The sequence below is a fragment of the Drosophila suzukii genome, chromosome 3 (genome assembly GCF_043229965.1).
Source record: "Drosophila suzukii chromosome 3, CBGP_Dsuzu_IsoJpt1.0, whole genome shotgun sequence".
Classification (NCBI taxonomy): domain Eukaryota; kingdom Metazoa; phylum Arthropoda; class Insecta; order Diptera; family Drosophilidae; genus Drosophila; species Drosophila suzukii.
Window position 1 is genome coordinate 67,883,533 of NC_092082.1, and position 22,552 is coordinate 67,906,084.

At 40.7% G+C, this 22,552-nt stretch overlaps 1 protein-coding gene across 1 annotated transcript; it reads left to right on the top strand.

Moving 5' to 3' along the window:
* The first annotated feature begins 21,354 nt into the window (after positions 1-21,354).
* On the top strand, positions 21,355-22,537 carry LOC108020109 (low molecular weight phosphotyrosine protein phosphatase). The gene is made up of 4 exons (XM_065866181.2): positions 21,355-21,528; positions 21,584-21,765; positions 21,823-21,993; positions 22,055-22,537. The coding sequence occupies exons 1-4, from the start codon at positions 21,495-21,497 to the stop codon at positions 22,409-22,411; spliced, it is 744 nt and encodes a 247-aa protein (XP_065722253.2). The 5' UTR covers positions 21,355-21,494; the 3' UTR covers positions 22,412-22,537.
* The last annotated feature ends 15 nt before the right edge of the window (positions 22,538-22,552 follow it).

The window sequence follows — 22,552 nt, forward strand, 5'->3', positions numbered from 1 at the left end:
ATTTTGTGTTTATTCGAGTGCATTTCCACTGCGTCGCACACTCAGCCGCAGTCGGCCACGTTTAGTGGCCATGGCCAGAACACACACACACAGCGGCACTACTAGTTGCCAAACGGCCAACACACACGGCACACCCAACCAAACTGGATTTCCCCACTGGCTTTGGGGCTTCATTTATGTGTGTTTTCCTGGGAGACTGGGGGCAGAGAGGAAAAGCGGATCACATAATGCCAGCTGCCTGGGTCAACTCAACTTCTGCAGTTGAGCTTTAACTATTTTTCCGTTTAAATAATTTTGAGGTGCTTCTTTGTGGTTAAGTCTTAGTTATGTTTTCGACCCTTTCTCCTTCTCTCTCCTCTGGGATTCCATTAAAATTCCTTCTGTAGCGAAATGAAAAGGAAAGAAGAAAGTTACCAATGAAATTTATTGCCATCGACTTTCCACTTTCCATCGACTTATAAAAAGTTTGCTTTCAGCAATGTTTTCCACTGACTTCACCTTCAAAATTCGCGGCCAGGCGCTGTCGAGAAGTGGAAGCTGTGGCAAAACTTAAACCCTTTGGCCAATTTAATTTCACCACTGTGGTTGTTGTTGCTGTTGCCTTTGTGTTTTCCACACAAATTGGTTTCTCATTCTGCTTGATTTCATGCGCAATCTGGAGACGAGTTTCTCCAGGTGGCATACCCATATACCAACACAGACCCAAACCCTCCCTCTAGCATAGAAACTGAGAAAAAAATGAAGGATTTGGTATTTTATATTTCTAACTTTGAACATGATAAGAAAGGAATGCAGAAAAACATTTAAAGTTTACCAATACTTCAGATAAGACCCCCTAGTGGGTTATTTTACAAATATTTGCAATGGTTTCTAAAGCTTGGTATTCAAGTTTTACTATTTCTTACAAATTAAAAATCTATAAAAAATGTTATCAAGTTTAAATTGTATCTAAAACATTTTCTTTCTGTTTAGGAATACTTAGAGCAGCTTCTTGGCACCTGCTCGGTCTCTCAGACCACTTGACTTGTTATCTGCTTTTGGCCGATCAGCCCACTTGCACTTGTTGCCACTTGAGCTTCTTATTTGGTGTGTGGGCGTGTCCTTATCTAGACCGATTCTGGGATATATGTATTTTCTTATATATATTTATATACACCAGGCCCCAAGGCGTGCTCCTTATTTATTTAGCTGGATTTTCGCGTTCCTATGCTTGCTCACGCAATCGAAGTGTGTGACAAGAGCAAACAAGCTGGCGCAACTGCAGCATTATCCTGCTGCAACGCATCCTGCGGGACCGTCTTTGTTCCTGCTCTGCTCCTGGCAAAGCTGGCGAGGAGTGGCAAGCCAAACAGCTCCCAACTACAATTGGTTCAAGTAGCTCAACCATTTTGAAGGAGGGTAACACGGTAACTACTTTATTGCCTCAGCAAAATAAACGAATTTTAATAATCTATCTATCCAATCAATTTACTTATATGGAACCAATGAATTTTATACATTTTATTCAGCTCCTATTTTTTCTTGCTTTCATTCTATTATTTTAAAAAATAGTTAGGTTTTTTTCCTTCAACGGGCAAATCTACGCCCGGAAAATAGGTCACTAAACCTTATTTGCTCTTCGTTTTTTATTAGTTGGATATAAATGCTATGCAGCACTATCTATAGCACTTACTCAAGCAAAAAACCATTGAATAATGTATTTTTTATATATAAAAATACCAAGAGGAATATAAAAAACTTAAGTATTGATTGCTACGTTTTTTATAAGTAAAGTAATTCAATAATTATAATTCAGTTAGACATTTAATGAAAATTTAAGAGTTTTAAGATGCACTAAGGTATACAATAACTTATAATAAAAAGCAAAAAACTCTGTTTAACGAGAAAAGTTTCAAAAAATGTCCTTAAATCAGCTATAATTATTCAGCTCGCTACTATTTTTGCATGCACATGAATGGTGTTAGTTTGATGTCGCCTTTGCTTTCGCAAAAGTAAATTAAAATATTTATACACACCCACATGGAGAGACTCGCATATTAAATTAAATATGAACCTACTCCAAATAACATCAACATGCTATTTCTATTTAAATTTCGCCTTGGGTCCATTGCTGCACGTAGAAGATAAAAATATATGTATAAGTAAGTACGAAAAAAGGAAGGTGTCGGTATGTTGGGGGCGGTGGCAGGGGATTTGGGGCGTGGCAACAAACATATTGCTGACAGAGTTAAGCAACAGCTCTTCTCGCACCGAATGAATGAGTGAATGGCTGATGATGCGCAAGTGTGTGTGTGGGGGTGTGTGAGTGTGTGTGTGTGTGTCCCGACTGTGCGTGTGAGTTAGTGTCAAGTCAGGGACATTTAGTAATTCCGCAGGCATATCAAGGACAACGTACTCATAAATACCAAAGGCAAATGCCACAGAGGCAGCAGCAACAACAACTGCATCCTTGTCTCTATAGCACCCTTCTCATCCCCTCTCTTTCTTTTTTCTGTCTCTGTCTCTTTCTCCCTCCCCCTGTCTGTCTGTTTGTATTTGTATGTATGGAATTTTTAACTTCATTATCGAACCCGCCTGTCATTTCCCCCTTCTTCTCGGCCCTTACCAAACACGGAGAAAAATTGGTCCCCGAATGGTCATTAATTTTAATAGGTCAAGGAAATCTGTTGTGATTTTAAATCACCTTTTAGGGTGCTCGAAAGTGTGCAACCAAATACATTTAAAACACAAAAGATAAACTTTAATTTGTCAAGGAAATCTATTGTGATTTCAAATCACCTTTTAGGGTGCCTGAAAGTATTCAAGGAAATTCATATGAAACACTAAAGATTATGTTTGTTTTGTATGAAAGTAGTATTTGAGGATTTATGAACTTATTAAATTTATTTTTATAGATTTATTTCGAATGCATCAAATCGTTTATGTACTCCCGTTAATAAAGGTTTGTTGTTGGTTATCAAATACTATTTTAACCTTGATAAATTACATAATATTTTCAGGACAGGACCAAAATTCCGCAAATGTTCTACGAGAATACATTTTTGATTAGCTGTACATTCGAAATATTTCAAATACTTGCTTATTTTAAAACTTTTTAGGTATTTTAGATCTTCTATGTTCATTGTAAAATTTAGATATCAAATATATGTAACTCGTGTAAAGATATGATATGGTGGACTTTTGGCTCCCGCTGGTCTTTTTAATTTATAGGCACTTAAGCCCCTCCATAATTTTTCTCTGTGCATCCATCGTCTCTGGTCGCATTGCTCAACATCTTCGCAGTGCCAGGCTCAACGGCATGCATACCTAATGCCCAATGATGTGCACACGGGACCCTCGACGAAGACGACAGCCGACGAGCCGCTTCTCCATCATTGTCGCTGCCAGTTGTCAGTCAAGGGAGTCCGGGTGAGTGGATTCGCAAGCGGATTCGGATTCCCGGGCGGAGATGTCCTGCAAGACATTTAAAAAATCATTAATCTCATCTCTGGCCAAAGGCGGGCGGGAATTGAGTTCGCCACTCAAACCACCACCAGCGATGTCCTTTTCCTAATCCAATTGCTTGAAAATTTTTCACTTTTTGTACCCCATGACCTGGCCCATAAATCCATTCGCTGTCCGCCAATGTTTTGTTATTTATTTGACTCTAGCACGATTTCCTGCGTGGCACTTTCTTCGTTTCGCCCTTTTAGGAAAAATCCCGAATCAGGGACCTTAAAATGATATGCCACGCCCACCGCTCACAACTCTCGAAGTCTTACAGCTGTAGAGCTGTCAGCAGTCGAGCGGCACCGAAACTGAAGGGGCACGCGATTTATAGCACACCTAGACGAAAGTTTTGCATGGGAGGAATGTATTTCGAGCACGATTGCTCGATGAGCAAACAAATAGAGGATTGGGACTGGGATTCGGATTGGAAATGGGTATGGGGAATGGGGAACGGGGACTGCGACCGCGAGAATGGGAATTGAATTTATAGCGTCTATTTATTTGTGCGTATGTCAATGCCAAACGGCGGTGGCGCCACCAAGGCCAACCGGCCACGGTGCGTATGAGCGATATTTGCTGTGGCTGCCTGCGCGCGCTAGCTTTTAAAAGTGAAATTTAATTAATTATGTGCCGCTGGCTGGAAAATTGTGTACTAGACTCCTCGCTGCCTGGCTGGGAAATGTTCGTATGCGCAATGATTTATGGGCATTTCCCCTGGGAGCCTGAGGCAATGATTCGTTTCGCTATTTTGTCTGCTCTGCTCTGCTTTTCACTTTCTCTGTGCAATTTTGACGCGACGAGCGACTCAAAAGCGCAACACGAGAATTTATTTGGCTCACATTTGTCTTCCGCCGACACTCACTCACATGCACACACTCACTCCCGCACTCACAATGCCCCACTCCACATGGCACATTATTAATAGTTCTGGTGGCGCCTGCAATATCCTGTCAAATTAATTTCAATTTAATTAAATTTTTTCACTTCGCTCAAAGCCAAAAAATAAATGAGAATTTCTGTCAAATAAATGTTAAAAAATTGACTCATTGCAAAGCGTTTGAGGGTTGTGCATTACTACTCCCTGGGTGGAAAAGTCAGCGAAAACGAATCACAGCTGCAGAAATATTTACAAACATTTGTTCTGCACCCCTGACGTTCGCAACTGCGTGTGTGGGTGTTGGTTTTGCGAGTTTGCGAATTTCTCACGCCTGGCACTGGAGCCATTTTTCCCCGAAAACCCATCGCCATCACCCCAAAAAGCTCCCGGAACTTTGGCTTGAGCCATTTGCCACTGAAATAGTTCAGCGCTCCTGCTGATCCTTCGGCTCCTGCTGTTGCTCCAGCGCTTTGGCAATGCGCTCATTTATCAATATGTCAGCTGTTGTATAACTATTAATGTTGCCAGTACTCCACCACCCACAGTTTTCCGCAGCAGGCTCGTGCGGAAACAGTCCAAGTCAAAATAATAGGTCTGAGCGCTCAAGAACTTTCACCTGTTTCATTTTTGTAAGGATTTTAGCATTTTCCGACTTAAAAAAATACATTCATTCAATTCAATTATTTTTAAATAAACCATTATTAATTTTTCCGTAAACATGTATTGAATTTCAAATAAAAATAAATTGCAGTTGTTAGTAGAAATTCATTTTTAACTATAATTATAATAATTTATTAAGGTAATAAATGTTTTCGCTATATAATGCAATTGCTAGTTTAAAGTAAGTACATTAAATCTGTGATTCAAAAATTTAACTGTCTTGTAATTTGTCTCGATTTAATGCATTAAATGATTTAAAGGACATACCAATTAAATAAATTAAGCAACATTTTCCATATTTGTACATCTAAGGAGGGTACATTTTAAGCATTTCTAAGTTCTAAACTTCCTGCCACAGCTGTTTATAGCCCATTGAGCGGACTTAGCGCAAAACTTAGAAGGCATCAAATGCGTTTGAACTAATTTACAGCAATTTATTTTCATTCCGCAGCCCGATGCATCAAGTTGGTTTTTCGAGACACATCTTGAGATTAATGCAAAATGCATTAGCATTAATAAATGATTGCCTCTAGCCTGCCGGCTGCCTGAATGATTGGCTTCTACAGCCCGTTGGGCTTATTAATCATGCAGGCCAAATCAAACGTCAACGCTGCGTATGAGTGACAAGGCATAAAGGACTCTGGTGATTGAATTGCGCATTTGCCGAGATTCATTGAACAAAACACTCGATGCTTAATAAATGCACCCAGAGTGCAAATAAATGCATTTACCTTTAAACGGATTACCCGCTTAATAGAGCGGACTCGGCGGCGGCGTCGTCCGATGGAAATTAAAAATGCTTTTTCATAAATGGCTGAAATATGGGGAGTATGGTAAAAACATGGGGGTTTAGTGCCTGTCAATTCTCTGGCTGCCTGGCATTTCATTTGATTGCAACAAATGGTGCTTCAGGGAGTTCTGTGCTGGTGGGTCGGACCCTCATACACATGCGACTATATGGCAGACGCTTTTGTATACATTTATTTTCGCTACCCCCAAACGGCACTCTCGCCATCTTATTTGCTTGTCAAACTCATCTGCGGCCCCAGAGGGGAGTGCTTGCCATTCGGCATGTGGGCGCAAAAAAAATAATACAAATTATGGCAAATGGGAGCAGATTTTAATAAAATTCAGCAACAAAAAAGCAATGAAAAATGGTAGCAGACAGGACAGAAAAATCACGCAGCACACACATAAACTCGGAGAAATGTCAACAGTGAACTGTGGAAAAAAACCAAAAGATGAAAGCGCAGCAAAACTTTCCAAAGAATCAGCTTTTCATGTGCCTCGTAATCCGCGCTATGTCCAATTCAATTTCCACAAATGAATTCACTGGCGAATTTTAAAACACATTTAAACAGTTTTCCGTTGTCTTAATCAGGAAAGCAAAAATTAAGCCGCCGATTGACTTTTTATTGAATATTAATTATTAACGAACTGTTGCTGTGCGTGCTTAAATTGCATCGCTGATAAGGAGGGAAACATCTCAACAAGACGTAAATTAAATAATAACATATCGCAGAGCGAAAAACACACGGGCCAAACGGAGCAAAACAAGCCGCATTAATTCACGAGGTGGCTGTCAATGGGATTTCCGGTTTGCAACTTCCGCTTTTCACGCTACCCGCCTGACAGCCACATATGTCGTGCGTGAGCAGCCCCATTGTAACGCTATCTCATTCACTATTAATGCAAAAATTGTATTGGTAAAAGCAAATTGAAAATTTAAATGAAAATTCCATTGTCAACATGTCACAGCAAATTAATGCGGCCGCGCACAATCCGCAGATTTCTGGTCGCAACCTTTTGAATTATTTAAAATTAAAAGTCATACTATTTTGACTTCCGCTTGAGTCAATAAATTTAAGTGTATTTTTTCACAGGCAGCATTTTTTACAAAGGCCAGCAATTAACATTGGTTAATCAATGATTTATTTGCATTAGTTAACAGGCTTTAGGCAAACACATTATATGCTAAATAATAAAAGCCCTGCTGACAGTTATTCAATTTCCAAATGTAATTAGCTTATGCAATTATTAGGTAATTAATGCGGATTATCCAATCTAAGAGTGTGCAAACTTTCACATTCCACCCGCCTTGTTTTGTTTTTGTTCTTGTAATGATGAATTGCAAGTAACCGGAATTAAAAGCAAATATTTTGCCACCAGAAAAAAACACAAGGCAGCAAAACAAAATGAAAATCGCTGGAAAGTACAAAAAGCCATACACTCAACAAGCTAAAATATTTGCTTAAACGCATATTTACTTGCCAAAAAAGGAAGCCGAGCGAAATTGGTTGGCAAACAGAGGCGGTACAAAAACATTCAGCCACGCCAGCATCATTTGGCGAAATCAATTTTCCTTGTGAGCGGCGGAGGAAAAAGTATAAAATGCAGCAAACAAATCAAAATTACCAAATACAAATGCGGGGGGCGAGAGAAAGTGAGTCACATGTGTATGCAGCTGGGAAAAACATGGCGCCATGCGGCGCGGGGCGGAAATTCGAAGTGATTGCTTAAGCCCAGGCCAAAGCCGGGGTGAAAATGGGAAATGGAAAATCCCCGATTGGGATTGAGCGTGTGTGGCACTCTGCGGGGAGCGTCTGTGAACTAAGTCCGCCCTGTGGATGGTGAACCTCTTTTGAAGAACTTGTCAGGCATTTAAAATTTTGTGCAATCGGGGGCACAATTAAATCCGGCATTAAAATGCATTTTAATTACACAGATGTGCGCACATCGTACATATGTGTGACCGGCCGGCCAAGAGCGATTCAATTATAAGCGATGCAGCAGCGACTCCTTTGCAGCAGAAGCAGCAGCAGCAGCGGCTGCAGGTGCCTGCGGGCCAGAGGTCAACGCTTGGCTGGCTCCGCACCTGGAGTGGCCGCTATTCAGGTGGCCGCCACTGTGGTCAGCCGACCGCAATGCAAATAATTCACGTTAAGTCCGCGCAGTGCATCAAAGGGGTTCCACCCACCCCACACCCAGCCATGCCCTTTGCCCCCGGCCACTGTCAGTGGGATATCGCGTATACGCCTGCGAAAGGCGACCGCATGTGGTCTCGGTCGTAATTTATGATTATAGGCACCTCAGAACCCCAGAACCCCAGAACCCCAGAACCACACCGCCGTAATTCCCACTCGAGTGCGGCTGAGTGGTTCTCCCGTCGACCGACGCCTCTGTCACAGCCCAGAAAGCAAAGGGAAGGACACTTTCGGTTTGGGGCAGGGGTTAAGGGGCAGTCGTCAACACTTTACGGCTATTAAAGGACTCGGCTTAGCCTGAATTAATGGCGGCGCATTAAAATCACAGATTAATGCCAGGCCTGGGCGATTTGTTTCCCCAAGCCATTTCAATAAAATACAACAAAACTCAAATGGAAATGGCATAGTATAACAACCGCTCAAGTTTCGCCCCCAAAAAAAGAAAGTATAAAACTTTCGCCAACCTCATCGATGAGCTGATAAGTGGCAATTGAGACGACACGCGCACGTGTGAGGGTCTGCATCTATATCTCTATCTGTGTGTATATACATCTGTGCCAAGTGCCAAAGTTGAAAAAGTTATTTGCATGTAAATTTGTTGTTAAGATCACAAATGTAATACAAATAGCAGGAAAAAAGCTGAAAGGAAACTTTAGACAAAAGTCAAATGATTAAGTTGGCAAAGAAAGTGCGGTGTTTGGGCGGCAATGGGCGGTGCAGATAGGTCTAATGGCCGGGAAAAGGGAGAAAGTGCAAAGAAAGGGCAAATAAAAAGAGTTTCATTAGCAATTGCTACGCGGAAAACCCTTCACACAGTCAAAAGTGTTTTGTTTAGCTGCACAACCACACCCCCACACACCGCCACACATCGCGATTGGTAGGCGCTGTATTTCCGTTTCCGCTCAACTGGCAAAATTCATTAAGCTCGGCAAAGTGGCCGCCCATCCAGCCACTCCATCACATCGCATCGCCAGCTCCCTCGATGGCTCAATCAATGCCGTGTGCTCAATAAACTTTCATTAACTCCATTCGTCACTCAGCCAGTCAGTCAGTCAGTCATTCATTCGGTTGGACTGGGTGCGACCTGTAAGTGTTTTGTAAACATGACTTATACAATTGGCTGCCAATATTTTTGCACAAATGCATTGCCTCATGCCGACATATCAATAAACTGAGAGTTTCCCGTCCGGAAATCAAATTGTAACAGCATCGGGAATAGGAAAAGGACACTGCGAAAAACCATAAAATGTTAGCTACAAGGGGGTTTTTTTTTGTCTGATTTTTTTTAAATAATCCCAATACTATTTTGCTCTTTTTACTCTTTAAGAACTAGGATTATAAAAACTAGTTGATATTATTTATATTTCACGAACTTTGATTAACAAGAAAATGGAAATTTAAGTCTTTAAAATAAATATAGGTTCTATTTAATAACAAAAATTTAAGATTTTTAAAGATATGTCCATACATATAATTTGTATTTTTAGTTTACCAGAACAAAAATAAAAAGAAAATTTAACTTCTATTATATGATTTTGGTTGATTGATTGATCATGGTTGATTTAAGATCTTTCTAAATTATATAAAAAGGTTAATCTCTACTTGCTATTTACCAAAAAGAATATTTATATAACCCAGTATAATGTCATTAATCATAAACCAGGCAATAGTAAGCCAACCAGAGCCTATATTTACTCCCTGTGTACTGCCCCTGAATGTGAATAACTCACGAGTTGCCACCAGTAAACTTACCTCAACAGCTAAAGGCCGGCCAAAAGTGGCTGTCAGAAGGCAAGAGGTAAATGCAAAAATCCCAATTACAATCCGATTTCGTGGGGTCTGGCCACCGGGCTCAAGCCGAACCAGTCGAAAATTTAATTGAGCATTCAAAGACGCATTGACACGTGCGACAGACGAGATGCGGCGCCAGGAGGAGTTGCAGGACCCGTTGAAGGACTCGGATCTAAGCAGCAACAGAGGAATGGGAGGTGTCGGGTTCAATCCCGGTGCCAAACTCGAATTGCTGCTGTCAGCCGGGAATGAGAACGTTGCCGGGCAGAATTTATCCCACAGTTTGTGTTTGTCACTCTATTCCGGCTTGAACTCCGGGATCAGCTGCTGTGTTGGCCCTGGCATTGGTCCTTCAGTTTGCTGCGGGACATCTTGTTATCGAAGCTGTCTGCACAAGGACCTGGATCCAACAGCCCAGCACCCGGGAGCCGAGAGCCCTGCATGATTGGCAGTTCAGGTGGAGGCTTTGGCCAGTTACGAATGTCCAAAATGCAACCTTGTTCCGTAACTTGACAATTTTTCTCGTCCACACCTGACCCTGCTTACCCATCTTACTTTGAGGTGAGGTGTCAGCTCACTGTCACCGGATAGCACGAAAAATATCGCATCGTATTTAACCATTACTTTGCTAAACGTTTTCGTTACGTATATTACAACCAAATACAACAGAACACCAATCAATATTAGAGTTCAACTCAATTATTGTAATTAGCTAATAATCCGGCTGAGAAAATCTTAAACTGTGGTTATGACTGGGGGAGAAGATTTATGGATTTTATGTCATTCCATCAATTGTTGGAAGCAATTCTAATGAGTGGATTATAATAAGGGAACTAGAGATTCAAATTAATGCGTGAAACTTCTGTTGCTAATTTGTCGTTGTGTTTTACTAATTAACCAATTAAGTTTACTTGTACATACTCAGACAAATTACTATTATAAAGGTTTATAATGATTATTTCTTCCTAATAAGCCTTGTTCTCACGATAATCAAATTAGTACGTTGTGTATTTAAGGCCTTATGACACTTGCTTGATTTGTGACTAACATACTGAGTTCGTTTTTAAAGTCCTGGCAAGCTGGAGAAAAAGGGGTCTAAGACTTGACATATAATCTGACATTTGTCAAAAATCAAGGCAGTGTTTAAGACCCTTATCCAAAAAATTTCTGAAATGTAATTTTGTTAATGGTGGTTGATGGTTGTTAAAGGTCCTATATATTTCTTGCTGTGTAGGACCAGGAGTTTCTGGCGAAAAGATCAATGCTCCGAACTGACGACACTGACCAACAATTACAGACCACTGAGGACAGCCACCACCGCTGATTTGGCTTCAAAGCCGTCACGTCGCCAACTAATTATCAACATAATTAAAAGGTGCCGTGACAATCCCCTGACTGATTATTGGCAAAAAGTGTTTAAGTATATTTCATTTTATTCGGTGCAGTATTTTTCTTTTCTAATTGAATCACGTTCGAAGGGGACTGGTTCTGGGACTTTGGCCAAAATTGAGATGGTCTTCTGTTTTTCCCCAGATAGTTGCTCCAAGGAAAGACACACCCCATCAGCCCTCAATCAACACGCACTCTGGTGGTCTGGGGAGGAGCAACTTAATCATCATCAAGTCAACATTAGTCACACTCGCAGCGCGTTATCCTTCAGGCTTACACATGTGCGGAATGAGGACTCAAATGTCATTGCAAAGGCCATTTGCAAGTCCCTTTGATGGCCACGACAATGAAGACATTTGGCCAAGAAGGCCAGACACCACACCACATCACACCACACCAGCCTTGTGGCCTCGATAGTTGCATTAAACTGATAATTATGCCTAATGCTATTTGTTGATAGTTCCGGGGAGTCTATTCCCGAGGGGCAGGAGGGGCTTGGTATCTGGATTAGCGATTTCAATTCGAACGTGGTGTATTTGGGCTCGACTCATCAGCTGCACTTGGTGATTAGCCAGGGGATATATGTGGGTACTAACTACAAATGTGCGCGGTAATCGGGGGAGTTGGGGAGCCTACCTGGGTATCTATTTCAAAAGGTTAATTACGCACGTTTGCGTATCACGCGCCACATGCTGCCTTCATTGTTTATCTAAACTGTTATTGCCCGTGGCATTGGCGAATGCGATGAGGCAGGGGCGAAAGGATAATGCCGGCTGCCCCCTCGATAACATTGCAATTTAATTAAGTCACGCAGCATTTCGATTTGAGCTTTAAATTAAACATGCTCTGGAATGAGATTTGCCTAATGAGGGCCAACATGGTTGGACACTCGATTGGATTCGAAACATTTTGCTGCGAACAGTTTGGCCATTAAATTGGATCCTTTTTTCGTGGTGCAGATGCAAACAATTGCGGACAGAGCGGTAATTGATTCGCGAAATCTGATCAGATGTATGCTATTTTTGGCGATTTATTGGGTTGTACCATCGATTGTTGAAAAATAAAATTCTTTCTGCTTCGCTGGTATGTCGAGAGTTCGACAATAAAATGCATTTTCCATCATTGACTGGGAAATATCCATTGGAAAAAATTGCATTAACTTTAAGGAGTTAAGTTTGCTTTTTTACGATTCCAAGTAAAGAAAATACGAAAAGTAGAAGGGATATGTAAATATTCTTGAAAGCTCAATCTTCCCAAATATGAATCATATTTTGACATAAATTAATTTTATTTTTATGTTTACAAAAACTGAGTTCATTTAATGGCTGGATTCATTTAAAAAAGTTGGAGTGATGAGAACTATTGGTACATGTTTACATATATAATACAATGCCACTCATGCCCTAAATTTTAAAGTATTCTAGAAACTATAGTAAAGAAAAACATGAACCAATTAAATATATATATATAAACATTTTCCTTTTCAGATTTTGTGGTAATAAATTTTTTTAAATCAATAAAATATCTGTTAAAAATCATGTTAAGTTCCTAGTATTCCAAATTTGGAGGACCTTTACCTCATGTTATTTTCTCAGTGTTTGCCACGTCTACAAACCCGTTTCTTTGTTGCCTTGGCCAACAAAGGTAGCAAACGGGAGCACAAATATGCAAACAAGCGCCAAATTTTGCCTGCCTGGCTGGAGTTGCTGCTGTTGCTCCTTGGGTGTCCTTTGGGCCAGGATCCCGGCCCGCCTTGTTAGCCTGGTTGTCTGCGACTGAGTGTTGTCGTTGCCACGTTTGTTAGACGAGCCAGGCAAGCGTGAGACATTTGCCTCCTTGACTTTGCCACGTGCAGCAAACTCCCTCGCTTTTCATTCTTTCTTGGTCGTTTTTTGTTCCAGCTCCGCTCCTTTGATGCAATTTGCTTGCACAGACAACTCGTTATTTTATTGTTTGCCTGCATTTGCAGCATAAATTTCCGCTGCACTTCCGCCATTCCGTCACATTTCTATTGACTCTGCGAGGGCAGGTGACTAATTTGCAGCTGCTGTTTTTGTTGATTGCTTATTTGCCATTACCGCGCAAATAACATTTTATTTCACCTGTCTGACGCAAGTGCCGCACTTAAAGCATCTGCCCCACCTGAAAAATGAAATGTGCCTGGGAAATGCAAATGTGAAAGCAAACACTGGCCTTTGTTCAATTATTGCACTGCTTCTGCCGCCGACTGCATTTCAAACTGCAAAATCCTTTTAGCGCTAAACAGCTCAACACATTAGAGACATTTTATTTTCGTTCTGGATGAGACAGTCGGGAGTGTAGTGTTTTCTTTTTTTATTTTTTTTTCCTTTTTGTAAATGAAAAGGGCAAAGGGGCCAAACAGCTGAAAGTGTGGCAATTGAAGCGGCTGGTTTGGGTTAGCTGTTTTTTCTTATTTTTTTTTCTGGCTCGTGTTGACTGCTTAAGAGCTTAAGTGATATTACACTTGAAGCGCAGCAATTTCATCCGCCGAATGACGCAGTGTGGGCGTTGCGAATACGTTTTGAGTATGAGATGGAGATTGAGGAGTGGGCGGAAACGGGGGGACGAAGGCTAAAAGCTTTTCCGCCCCCAAAAATGAGGAAATTTTGCGAAAAATTCTAAAGTGACACTGCTATAATCGCGTAATCGATGAAGTCTGTCATTATCACGAGCCAGGCGATGGTGTCAAGGCAAGTCAATAAACGAAATTCACAATGGGCGAAAAGTCAGCGAAGCCAATAACAGCAACATCACTCATATGTAAGGCACTTGGAAAATGCTTCCTTTCAAATTGTTTAACGGAAAACTCATGGCTTTAATAACATTTAAGCTGACTAAGGGGGCACTTGAAGGAAAATATAAATTCCAACAAATTTTTACTCACCGTCTTAAGCCGAATTCATGAAAGGTGATCTAAAAATCAAGATAAGGACAACTTCCGTCAATAAAACTTTTTAATTCTATTAGCTCGGTTAACTAAGATTGTAAAAATACTTGCATACTTTTATTTGCACCTGAATACAGCTTAAATCCTTTTGAATTCCCAAAGACTAAAGATCAATATTTCAATTCTTAAAATTTTAAGCTGTTGCCTCCTATTTGATCAGGATGCCACTTTTTAACTTTGACTGATTTTTTAAATTAAATCTAGAAATTTGGTCGAAAGCTAAGCAAGTGTTATAAGGCCTTAATCAAACCACATTTGGAGAACCCAATCTTGAAAATAAGAAATTAATTTATAAAGGTGCCATCTGCACCAAACTCTTTATTTTTAACTCCTTGGCACGTGCAGCTATCAGCAAACAAAGAGCAGCAGTTGGGCTTATTCCCTTTTAGCCAAAAGTGTTCAAGTTTTGATTCTACAATTGCCGGCGGGATGGCAGGGGTCAGGCACAGGCAGATTCAATTTGACAGTTGCGAGAATTCAATTTTCTTGTCGTCATGTTGCGGATTAGTTTCGTGCTTGTCCTATTAGAGGCACAGAGGGTCTACTCCTCAGTTGGACATTACTTCGAGGGGAGGGCTGTGAGTTGCAGAAGGGTGTCTGCAGCAACTCACCAATGCACACGCACAAATGAGAAAAGTTGCAAGTTCCGAAAAGTGCAGGAAACTTTGTCCAACTGCTGCTGATGCGCTGCCCATGGCTTTGCGGCTCCTTTCCCCACAGTCATGGCCAAATAACAAAGTTTGTGGCCAAGTCATGTGCGTGCGGCATTGAAATTGACGCGCCAACAATAAGAGCAATAGAAAAAGGAACAGCCACCGCAGCTGCAATCCAGATAGAAAGTTGGTTCAATCTCCAGTGCAGCACATCATCGAAATGATTGACAACTCAAGGATGAAACAAGAAATGTGGTCAAAATTGAGTGAGGGTGTTTGAGATGGTCGCAAAACTGGGTTCCAGCCACAAAGGAAACCACATTAATTGAGCAATTTCGATGGATCAAAGGCTTACACATCAGTGCTGTCCATTCAGCTAGCCATTACTTTGACATTATTCAATTATAGGATGATTAGTTTGACCATAAAATAATAAGTCATCAGGGTATGCCATACAAATCACTATGGTTTAGATATCACTTTTAATTTTACACAGAGAAAACTATCCAAGAACATTGTTCTTAAATTCAGGAAATTGTTCTTGAATTGAGAACATTGTTCTTGAATTGAGAACATTCGTTCTTAAAGACGAAGTTAGTAAATTTTGGTATCAATATAAGAACGAAATGGTGAGAAGAGAAAAGATAAATAGAGTTTATTTAACAACTTTTTGATAAGTATACACTAAGAACTGAAATAATAGTTTATTTGTACATACAATGTACTTAAATACCGCCAATTCAACTTGATTCGAGCAAAATAAAACCGTTTTCAACTTAAAAATGTCGTTATACTTTTAAGAACATTTTAAACTCAGATGATAACGTCCGAATTTTCTCTGTGAAAGTATGCATTTATTGTACTTCTTAATTTAACTACAATGTTGCATACTTTTAGACACCTAGAATGGCACTTAAAAGTGATTTCAAAAGCACCCGATGAACTCGTTATTAAAGGATGTATCGAAGGAATGTTCAAACACACAAATAACTTCATAACAATTTTGATAATTAAATTCTACCACTTAAACCCTAAAATTCTAACTCTCGCCTGGAGTTTCCCAAATATTTCTCTTGTTATTCTGACTTTAAAAAGTTAGATAATGTTATGTGAAGCAATTTTAATTGTTTTTGCCTACCCATTTTGGTCTGTCAACCAGAAGGCAGGCTTAAAACTGAAACAATAAGTGTAGTATGGCTTCTGCCTGGGGGCTTAATTTGTCATATGTGCCTCCGCATTGAATTCATTTCATCCACAAAGGCTGACCGGAGATTTCCAGAGGAAGAAGTAGACGAAATGACAACAGAAACGACCGATAGACCTGAGTGAAAGAGGCTCAGTCGACTGACTAAATGCTTAAATACCTAAAACACCGAACGGAACAGGAACAACACGCACCGGCAAACAGAGAATGGAAACAATTTGCTGGCAACGTTTTGGGCTCATTGTGGCAGGCCTACATCTTCATCTTCAGTTCCCAGCTCCATCTCCATTGCCACCTAAAAAAAAAAAAAGAAAAGAATCCTTTTACCCTTTCCATGCCAATTTCTCCCCCAGTTGTTTGCTGTATTTGTTGTGACAGTGGCCCGAATCAAAACCAAAGCAGGTTGATGGATTACAACCAAAAGGCGGTAGCTTCACCTCCTTCATCCTTTGTGGGCGTGGCTGGGTGGGAGTTTGGGGTCCATAGAGGCAACTGCACGATTAGGCTTTTGTTTGGCTATATGTCGAATTTCTATGGCCACACCCAATCCAATCCTAGCCAGCCTTTGTATCTGCGGCCAAAGTGATTTGTGTGCCCTTGGGGTATCGGCAAGTACGTTTAATGAAGTGAAGGGTTAAATTTGCCAGGGACTCCGGTTCGGCACAGAAGAAAATGCCAAGTGGAAGCGGCTTAGGTGCCAACACAAAGACTCGCCCCGGCAAAAGGATTCAAGGCGGAAAATCTCATTCCATTCGGGAAGCTCAATTGGGGAAAGTGTCGGCTTCTTAAAGTGGCATATCAAATTTTAAAGACAAAAAATCCTTAGAATTTTATTAAAAAAATAAAAATTTCTTATATTTTTACATTAATTTATAAAGGTAACACCTAATTTCTATAATTCTATGTTTTGTTTTTATCACAATTAAATTATTCCAACAACAGAACTTAATAAATTGCATTGATTATCATTTTGTTACTATTTTTATATGTTAATTTTTGGTACCGCTGTTTGTGTGTTATTTCTTAGTTTTTATGCTAAACATTTTTATTTGCACAATTTTTTTGTTTATCTGAAGTTGATCGAATTATATTATAATACTTATAAACATTTTGTAACTATTTTGTTTATTATTATTTTTTCCTATTTAAAAATGCATTGGAAATGCTTTAAAGTATTTAAAAAAATTTTTTTTGTTGGTAATTTTAGTTTGAGCAATATTTTTGAAGATTCATATTGCAAGCTAAATATAAGCCTCATAAATTTAGTGACTCACACGTGCCAATTACCCTATGAATGACTTTGAGCGACCTTCAAACACACTTTGCCTGCATTTCTGTTGATGGGCAACAAAATCATTTATCATAACCAACGGCAGCGGCGCATTCCTCTCAAGTGGCGTATGTGATTACGGCAAAAGAAGGGCCAAAAGCCTGGCCAAAAGCCAGTCCAGCCTGGCCAAAGTCATCCCACGACCGACCACCCCTCATATAGCCATAAATCTGCGGACTGGGCAAAAGTTGCGGATATGCGAAACGGCAAACGGCAATGGCAACCATTTGTCTAATTTTAATGGGCATGCTAATAGAGCCATACTGCTGGTCAGACGGACACCTGACCCTGACCCCAGAGCCCAGACCCCTGATCCCGCAGAGAACCCAATTCCTTCGAGGGGCATGGTCTTGGCTAAGGTCTTGCCAGTCGACTTTTAATTTATGTGCGGCCAAAAGTTTTTGGCTCATTAAATACCTCAAAACGAGAATGGCAAATGACTTACGAGCTGGCCTGAAGATGAAGATGCCGCTCCAGCCGATTGACTTGGCCCCGGAACGTGCCACCTTCCCGTTTCAGTCGCCATCTCCTGCATCATTTGCTGAATTGCCGCTACGTGCCGCATTATCGGCCACAAAAAATCTCAGCCAGACGACTTTTCAACTGGCTGCTATTGATGAGGTCGAATTTAAGGCCGAGGAAATTGCCAAGACGCTCGACCATATTTGCCTTTGGCTTTTTAATGAGCCACGGTTTGTTTGGGTTTCCTCCGATCCGCCTATCTGAGGTCAGTTTCCGTTGCCTGCCTGCCTCATTTGTTAATGTTGCTCCCCAGACATTTACATTTCTCAACCCCCGAGAACCGGAAAGCCCAAAAGAAGGCAATACAATATTATTGTTATTTATCTGTTTAAAAATGTTCGAGAGATAAGATAATGCCCGATGGCAAAATATTTATTCAGTACTTCGGTGCCGTAAAGCATTTCCATACAATTTTTCGCTGTCTAGCCAAATTGTAGACAATCAATATTTATTTAAATTCTTAAACACAAAGAGGTTTGATTATATAAAAAGAAATGTTAAATTGTTAGGGATATCTTATTTAACTATTTATAAAATATATATTTAATATGTATACTACAAGTATAATCGTGGAAATAAATAAATGTGTTCTTAAATAATTTAATATCTTTTATACACTGTGAATTATTATAACTGCCGAAATAAATCAGATTATTTCAAAATGTCATACGTGTCGTATAAGAAATGTTAGGTAAGTCCTTTGAATCTGCATAAATTCTAGTGATGTTTGTAACATTTTTCTGTCAGTGTGTACAATCTGCAGACGTCAATTCTTTAATCTTCAAATGATATTGTTTAATCTCTGCGATTTTCAAACAATTCTCTTTTTGCCTAATGAAATTGTGATATTTCAGAGCAGCTCGTTTGACTGCGGCAGCAATAAATATTTATTTTGCCCACACGGACAGATGGAATTAGCTAACACAATGCCACGACCCTTTTGGGCAGGCATTTTAATTTAATTTTTACAACTGAACGCACAGCCAAACGCCCTATAAAGTGGTTGCAGTGGCGTTTATTTTGCAACGTCGAAGGACCTCCGGCGCCGGAGGAGCAACAAGGAGCAAATCCTGCTTACATATATTCACATATGCTCACGGCAAATTTAATTTTGAAAAGCAAACCAGGAAATACATATATGTACGCTGAACCTCAATCAGCGGGAAATGGCCGCAAACACAGTGGGCAAAGCTGCACTTTTCCGACCCACTCGGGTGGACCAGTCCACCCCAAAAACACCTGCCACCTCGTCTAATTGTATGTGCTTTTGTGGCCAAAACTATGAGGATGCTGCTGATGTTTTTGTCCTGTTGTGTAGCTCTTGTTGCAGCATTTGTTGCTGCTGCTTTTACCTTTTACCCCTTTTGTTGCCGGGTGCAACACACCCACACCCACTGGCCAGTTAATGCAGTTCCTGGCCGGCAACAAAGTTGTGTGTTTTATTACTTTCTCCATCGTGCACCGCCGATTGTTGTGCTGTAAATTGCATTTGTGGTCAGCAAAAAGCGTCAGGACTCAGCTTTATTTGTTGGGCAGCTGTTTTGGGTTATTCTCCCAGCTACCTTATTTAAATTGCCATTAGGTGCGGCTGCTGGCCGACTCATCCTTTAATTTGGTAGGAAATGCCACAGCATTACGGTTGCCATTAGCCAATGCAGCAAAACACATAAGCGGCAACACTTCCATATGTATGAGCAGATAGTCGCACATTTCCGGTTGCCCGTTGGGTTTTCTTTCCGTTTTCTGTGAGCGATTTTCGTGCTACATTTTTCTGGGATTTTCTCACTTTTTTTTGTTGGTTGCTTCTTGTTTTTGTTTTTCTTTTTTACCAGCTTTGCTCTAAATATTCAACACTTTCCCGCCCTCGTCCTCTCAGGTTGCTCACTTTGGTTTTACTTTTTGCCTGCTTCTGTTTTGGTCGGGCCAGCAGCTCGGGAGGTTTGTTTTTAATTAAAACAACAATGCAGTGCCAGAGCCACACTTCCGTCCGGCATCTAACCCGCTTTTCGCCGCCCACCGTGCACACATGGGGGTGTTATAACACCCCAGCCCACATGCTCATATTATTTCCCACTCACCCGGTGACTGACTGACTTGTTGCTGTTTTTCCTGCTGTTTTTCTTGCCGTTTTTCCTGCTGCTGTTGCTACTGCAACTGCTGCATGTTGCTGTTGTGTTTTACTTTTGCGCTTACAATTTCATTTGGCCCGCTTTGCCTGCACCACCCCTCCCCCCTCCCCCTTTGGGCCGCGCCCCTTTTGGCCAGTGCCCTTTGTTTTGGCCTTTGCTTGTGTGTTTTGTGTGAAAAGTGATAAGTGAAATATGCTTTTTCAGCTGCATTTTCAATTTAGTCGTTCAATGCAATTCCAATTGGATATTGCCAATGGCCAAGTTACAAGCCAACTCCCTCAGAAGGGGCAAGGCAAATCGGAATAAAAAATTGAAAAACGGTGGTATCGTATTGGCCGTCTGAAATGTTTAAAATTGATTCGTTCAGACAGGAACTCGTTTAATTGAGACTGGAATAAAATGAATTCCAGCAGCATTGTGCATTGAGGGCCTAGATGACATGACATCAGCAGAAAGAGGGATTGCAACAATCATTATTACACAGAAAAAGGAATATGATTAATTTCCAGGAATAAGTATAAAGTATTTTTTAGTGCTTAGAAACGAATTAATATGGTAAAAATTAAAATTGTATACTAAAGATTTCTCTGCCATCTTAAATATAAAATTTTTAATTTATACCATCCTAATTTCTCTTCCTCGGCCATCTTTGACACACAATTTTTAATTTTTCCCATCTTAATTTCCCCTTTTAAACACTAAAAAATACTTTATACTTATTCCTCGAGATCAATTTTATTATAATTATTTTAGTTTAACTTTTAAAATGTCCCCGTTGTAATTGGTGCAGAGAACACATTATTGGGTATTGATTGGGTTGATTGATTTAAAATCATCAAAGTGGTATTCAAAAAAGTAAAATATCACATTTAAATCCCTTGAAAATGGGTTTGCTAATACTATTGCTTTTAAGTACCTATCTAATCTTATAACGACTTCTTTGACTTATGAATCCTTAAAGTTGGTTTCTCTTCAGTGCATGTTTTCAGGCCATTTAACATATGTGGGTGGCATTGGCTCGGTTCTCATCCAATTCCCCTTACCACCTGCAAGTTCGCTGAACTTGTTGACTAATTTCGAATGCAGCTCGCGACAAGACTGTACGTGGCCACCACCTGACAGCCACGTTACACTATCTTGCCACCCCGCCCCCTTTCGCAGAATAATAGGATTGTGGGCGTGGCACACAAGTACTGAAACAGGCGCCATTGTCCTAGCAAAGGACTTCAATCTGAAAGGTGGGCGGGAGGTGCCAGTGCTGTAAAAAGCGCATTATAATCTTAGGAAACGGTCATTTAATGCACCTTCAAGTCGGGTTCCCTTGGGTTAAACGGAGCAGGCCAGCCAGTCGATAAGTAAACTACCCAGTAAGCTGTGTCATTTTGGCTACGACATGTAGCAGTTGTTAAACTCAGTCAAACATAATATTAGTCTAGGAAAAGAAGGTATGAAAATTGTTTAAATTATAGTTGAAAGTAGGAAAGAGAAAAAAGGTAAAATGACGTATAAGAAATTGCTGTTTGTGTGCATGGGTAAGAATTTAATCAATTTATTGGAAATTATCTATGGAAATCTCGAAATTTGCAGGTAACTCGTGCAGTTCGCCAATGGCCGAGGCTATAATGCAGAATCTGATGGCGAAGACCAGTCTTTACTGGGAAGTGGATAGTGCTGGTTTGAGGACATGGAACACTGGACGCAGGCCACATAAACGATGTCTGCAAATTCTACGCGAACATGGACTGCGATCCGATCACTTTTGTCGTCAGGTGGGTTGTACTTCTTGGAATTTTACTTACGAAAGTACTATATACACTTTGCTTTAGTTTACTGTGAATGATTTTCGCTACTTTGATTACGTTGTGGCCATGGATGAAGCTGTGTACAAAGAGCTTTTACTCTGGGGTAGTGATAACCGGGGAAACGATTGTGAAGTTCTGCTTCTGAGTTCGTTTGGCAAGAATGGTCTGCCTGCCTTTATAGATAGCCTGTCACCTGTGAGTTAACCAAATTATTCAGAACTTAGGCCTTATATCTATAAAAACCCCACCTTTTTAGACACACAAGCTGAAGAGCTTCCGGTCCGCTTACTACCAGATCAAGGAGTGCTGCAAGCAGCTCATCCTCAGCCAAAAGGTGGACATAGTCAAGTACGAGCTGCCCAGCACCGATGATGATGATCTCTACTATGCCAACAAGGAGCAGCAGTCGCCGCAGGATGTCGTTGAACCGATGCCAGAGACGAGCAAGCACAGTGGCATGTTCCTCCTGCCCACGGATGTGAGATCCTCCGGCGGACTGATGTCCTCGTCGACCGACCCATCCATCTCCAAAACCTCAATGCCCCCGTGCACCCCAGGAACTCAGCGAAAATTGTGCCAGAAATGTGGACAAAAATTTCTGGCGGCGCTTTAAGCTTGTTGGGGACCCTAACAAATGAGGCAAATTCAAAGGCTTTTCAACTTACCCTAATATTATGTAGCGTATGAAAATTAAGTGAATCGGTGGGAAAATAAAACTGACTGTTATCTGGCACCTGTCCGCCGTCTATTAGCT

Coding starts and splice junctions, on each gene's coding strand:
- LOC108020109 (XM_065866181.2), top strand. CDS start 21,495: ATGACGTATAAGAAATTGCTGTTTGTGTGCATGG. Junction 21,529..21,583: donor ATTGCTGTTTGTGTGCATGG/GTAAGAATTTAA, acceptor CGAAATTTGCAG/GTAACTCGTGCAGTTCGCCA. Junction 21,994..22,054: donor TTATAGATAGCCTGTCACCT/GTGAGTTAACCA, acceptor CCACCTTTTTAG/ACACACAAGCTGAAGAGCTT.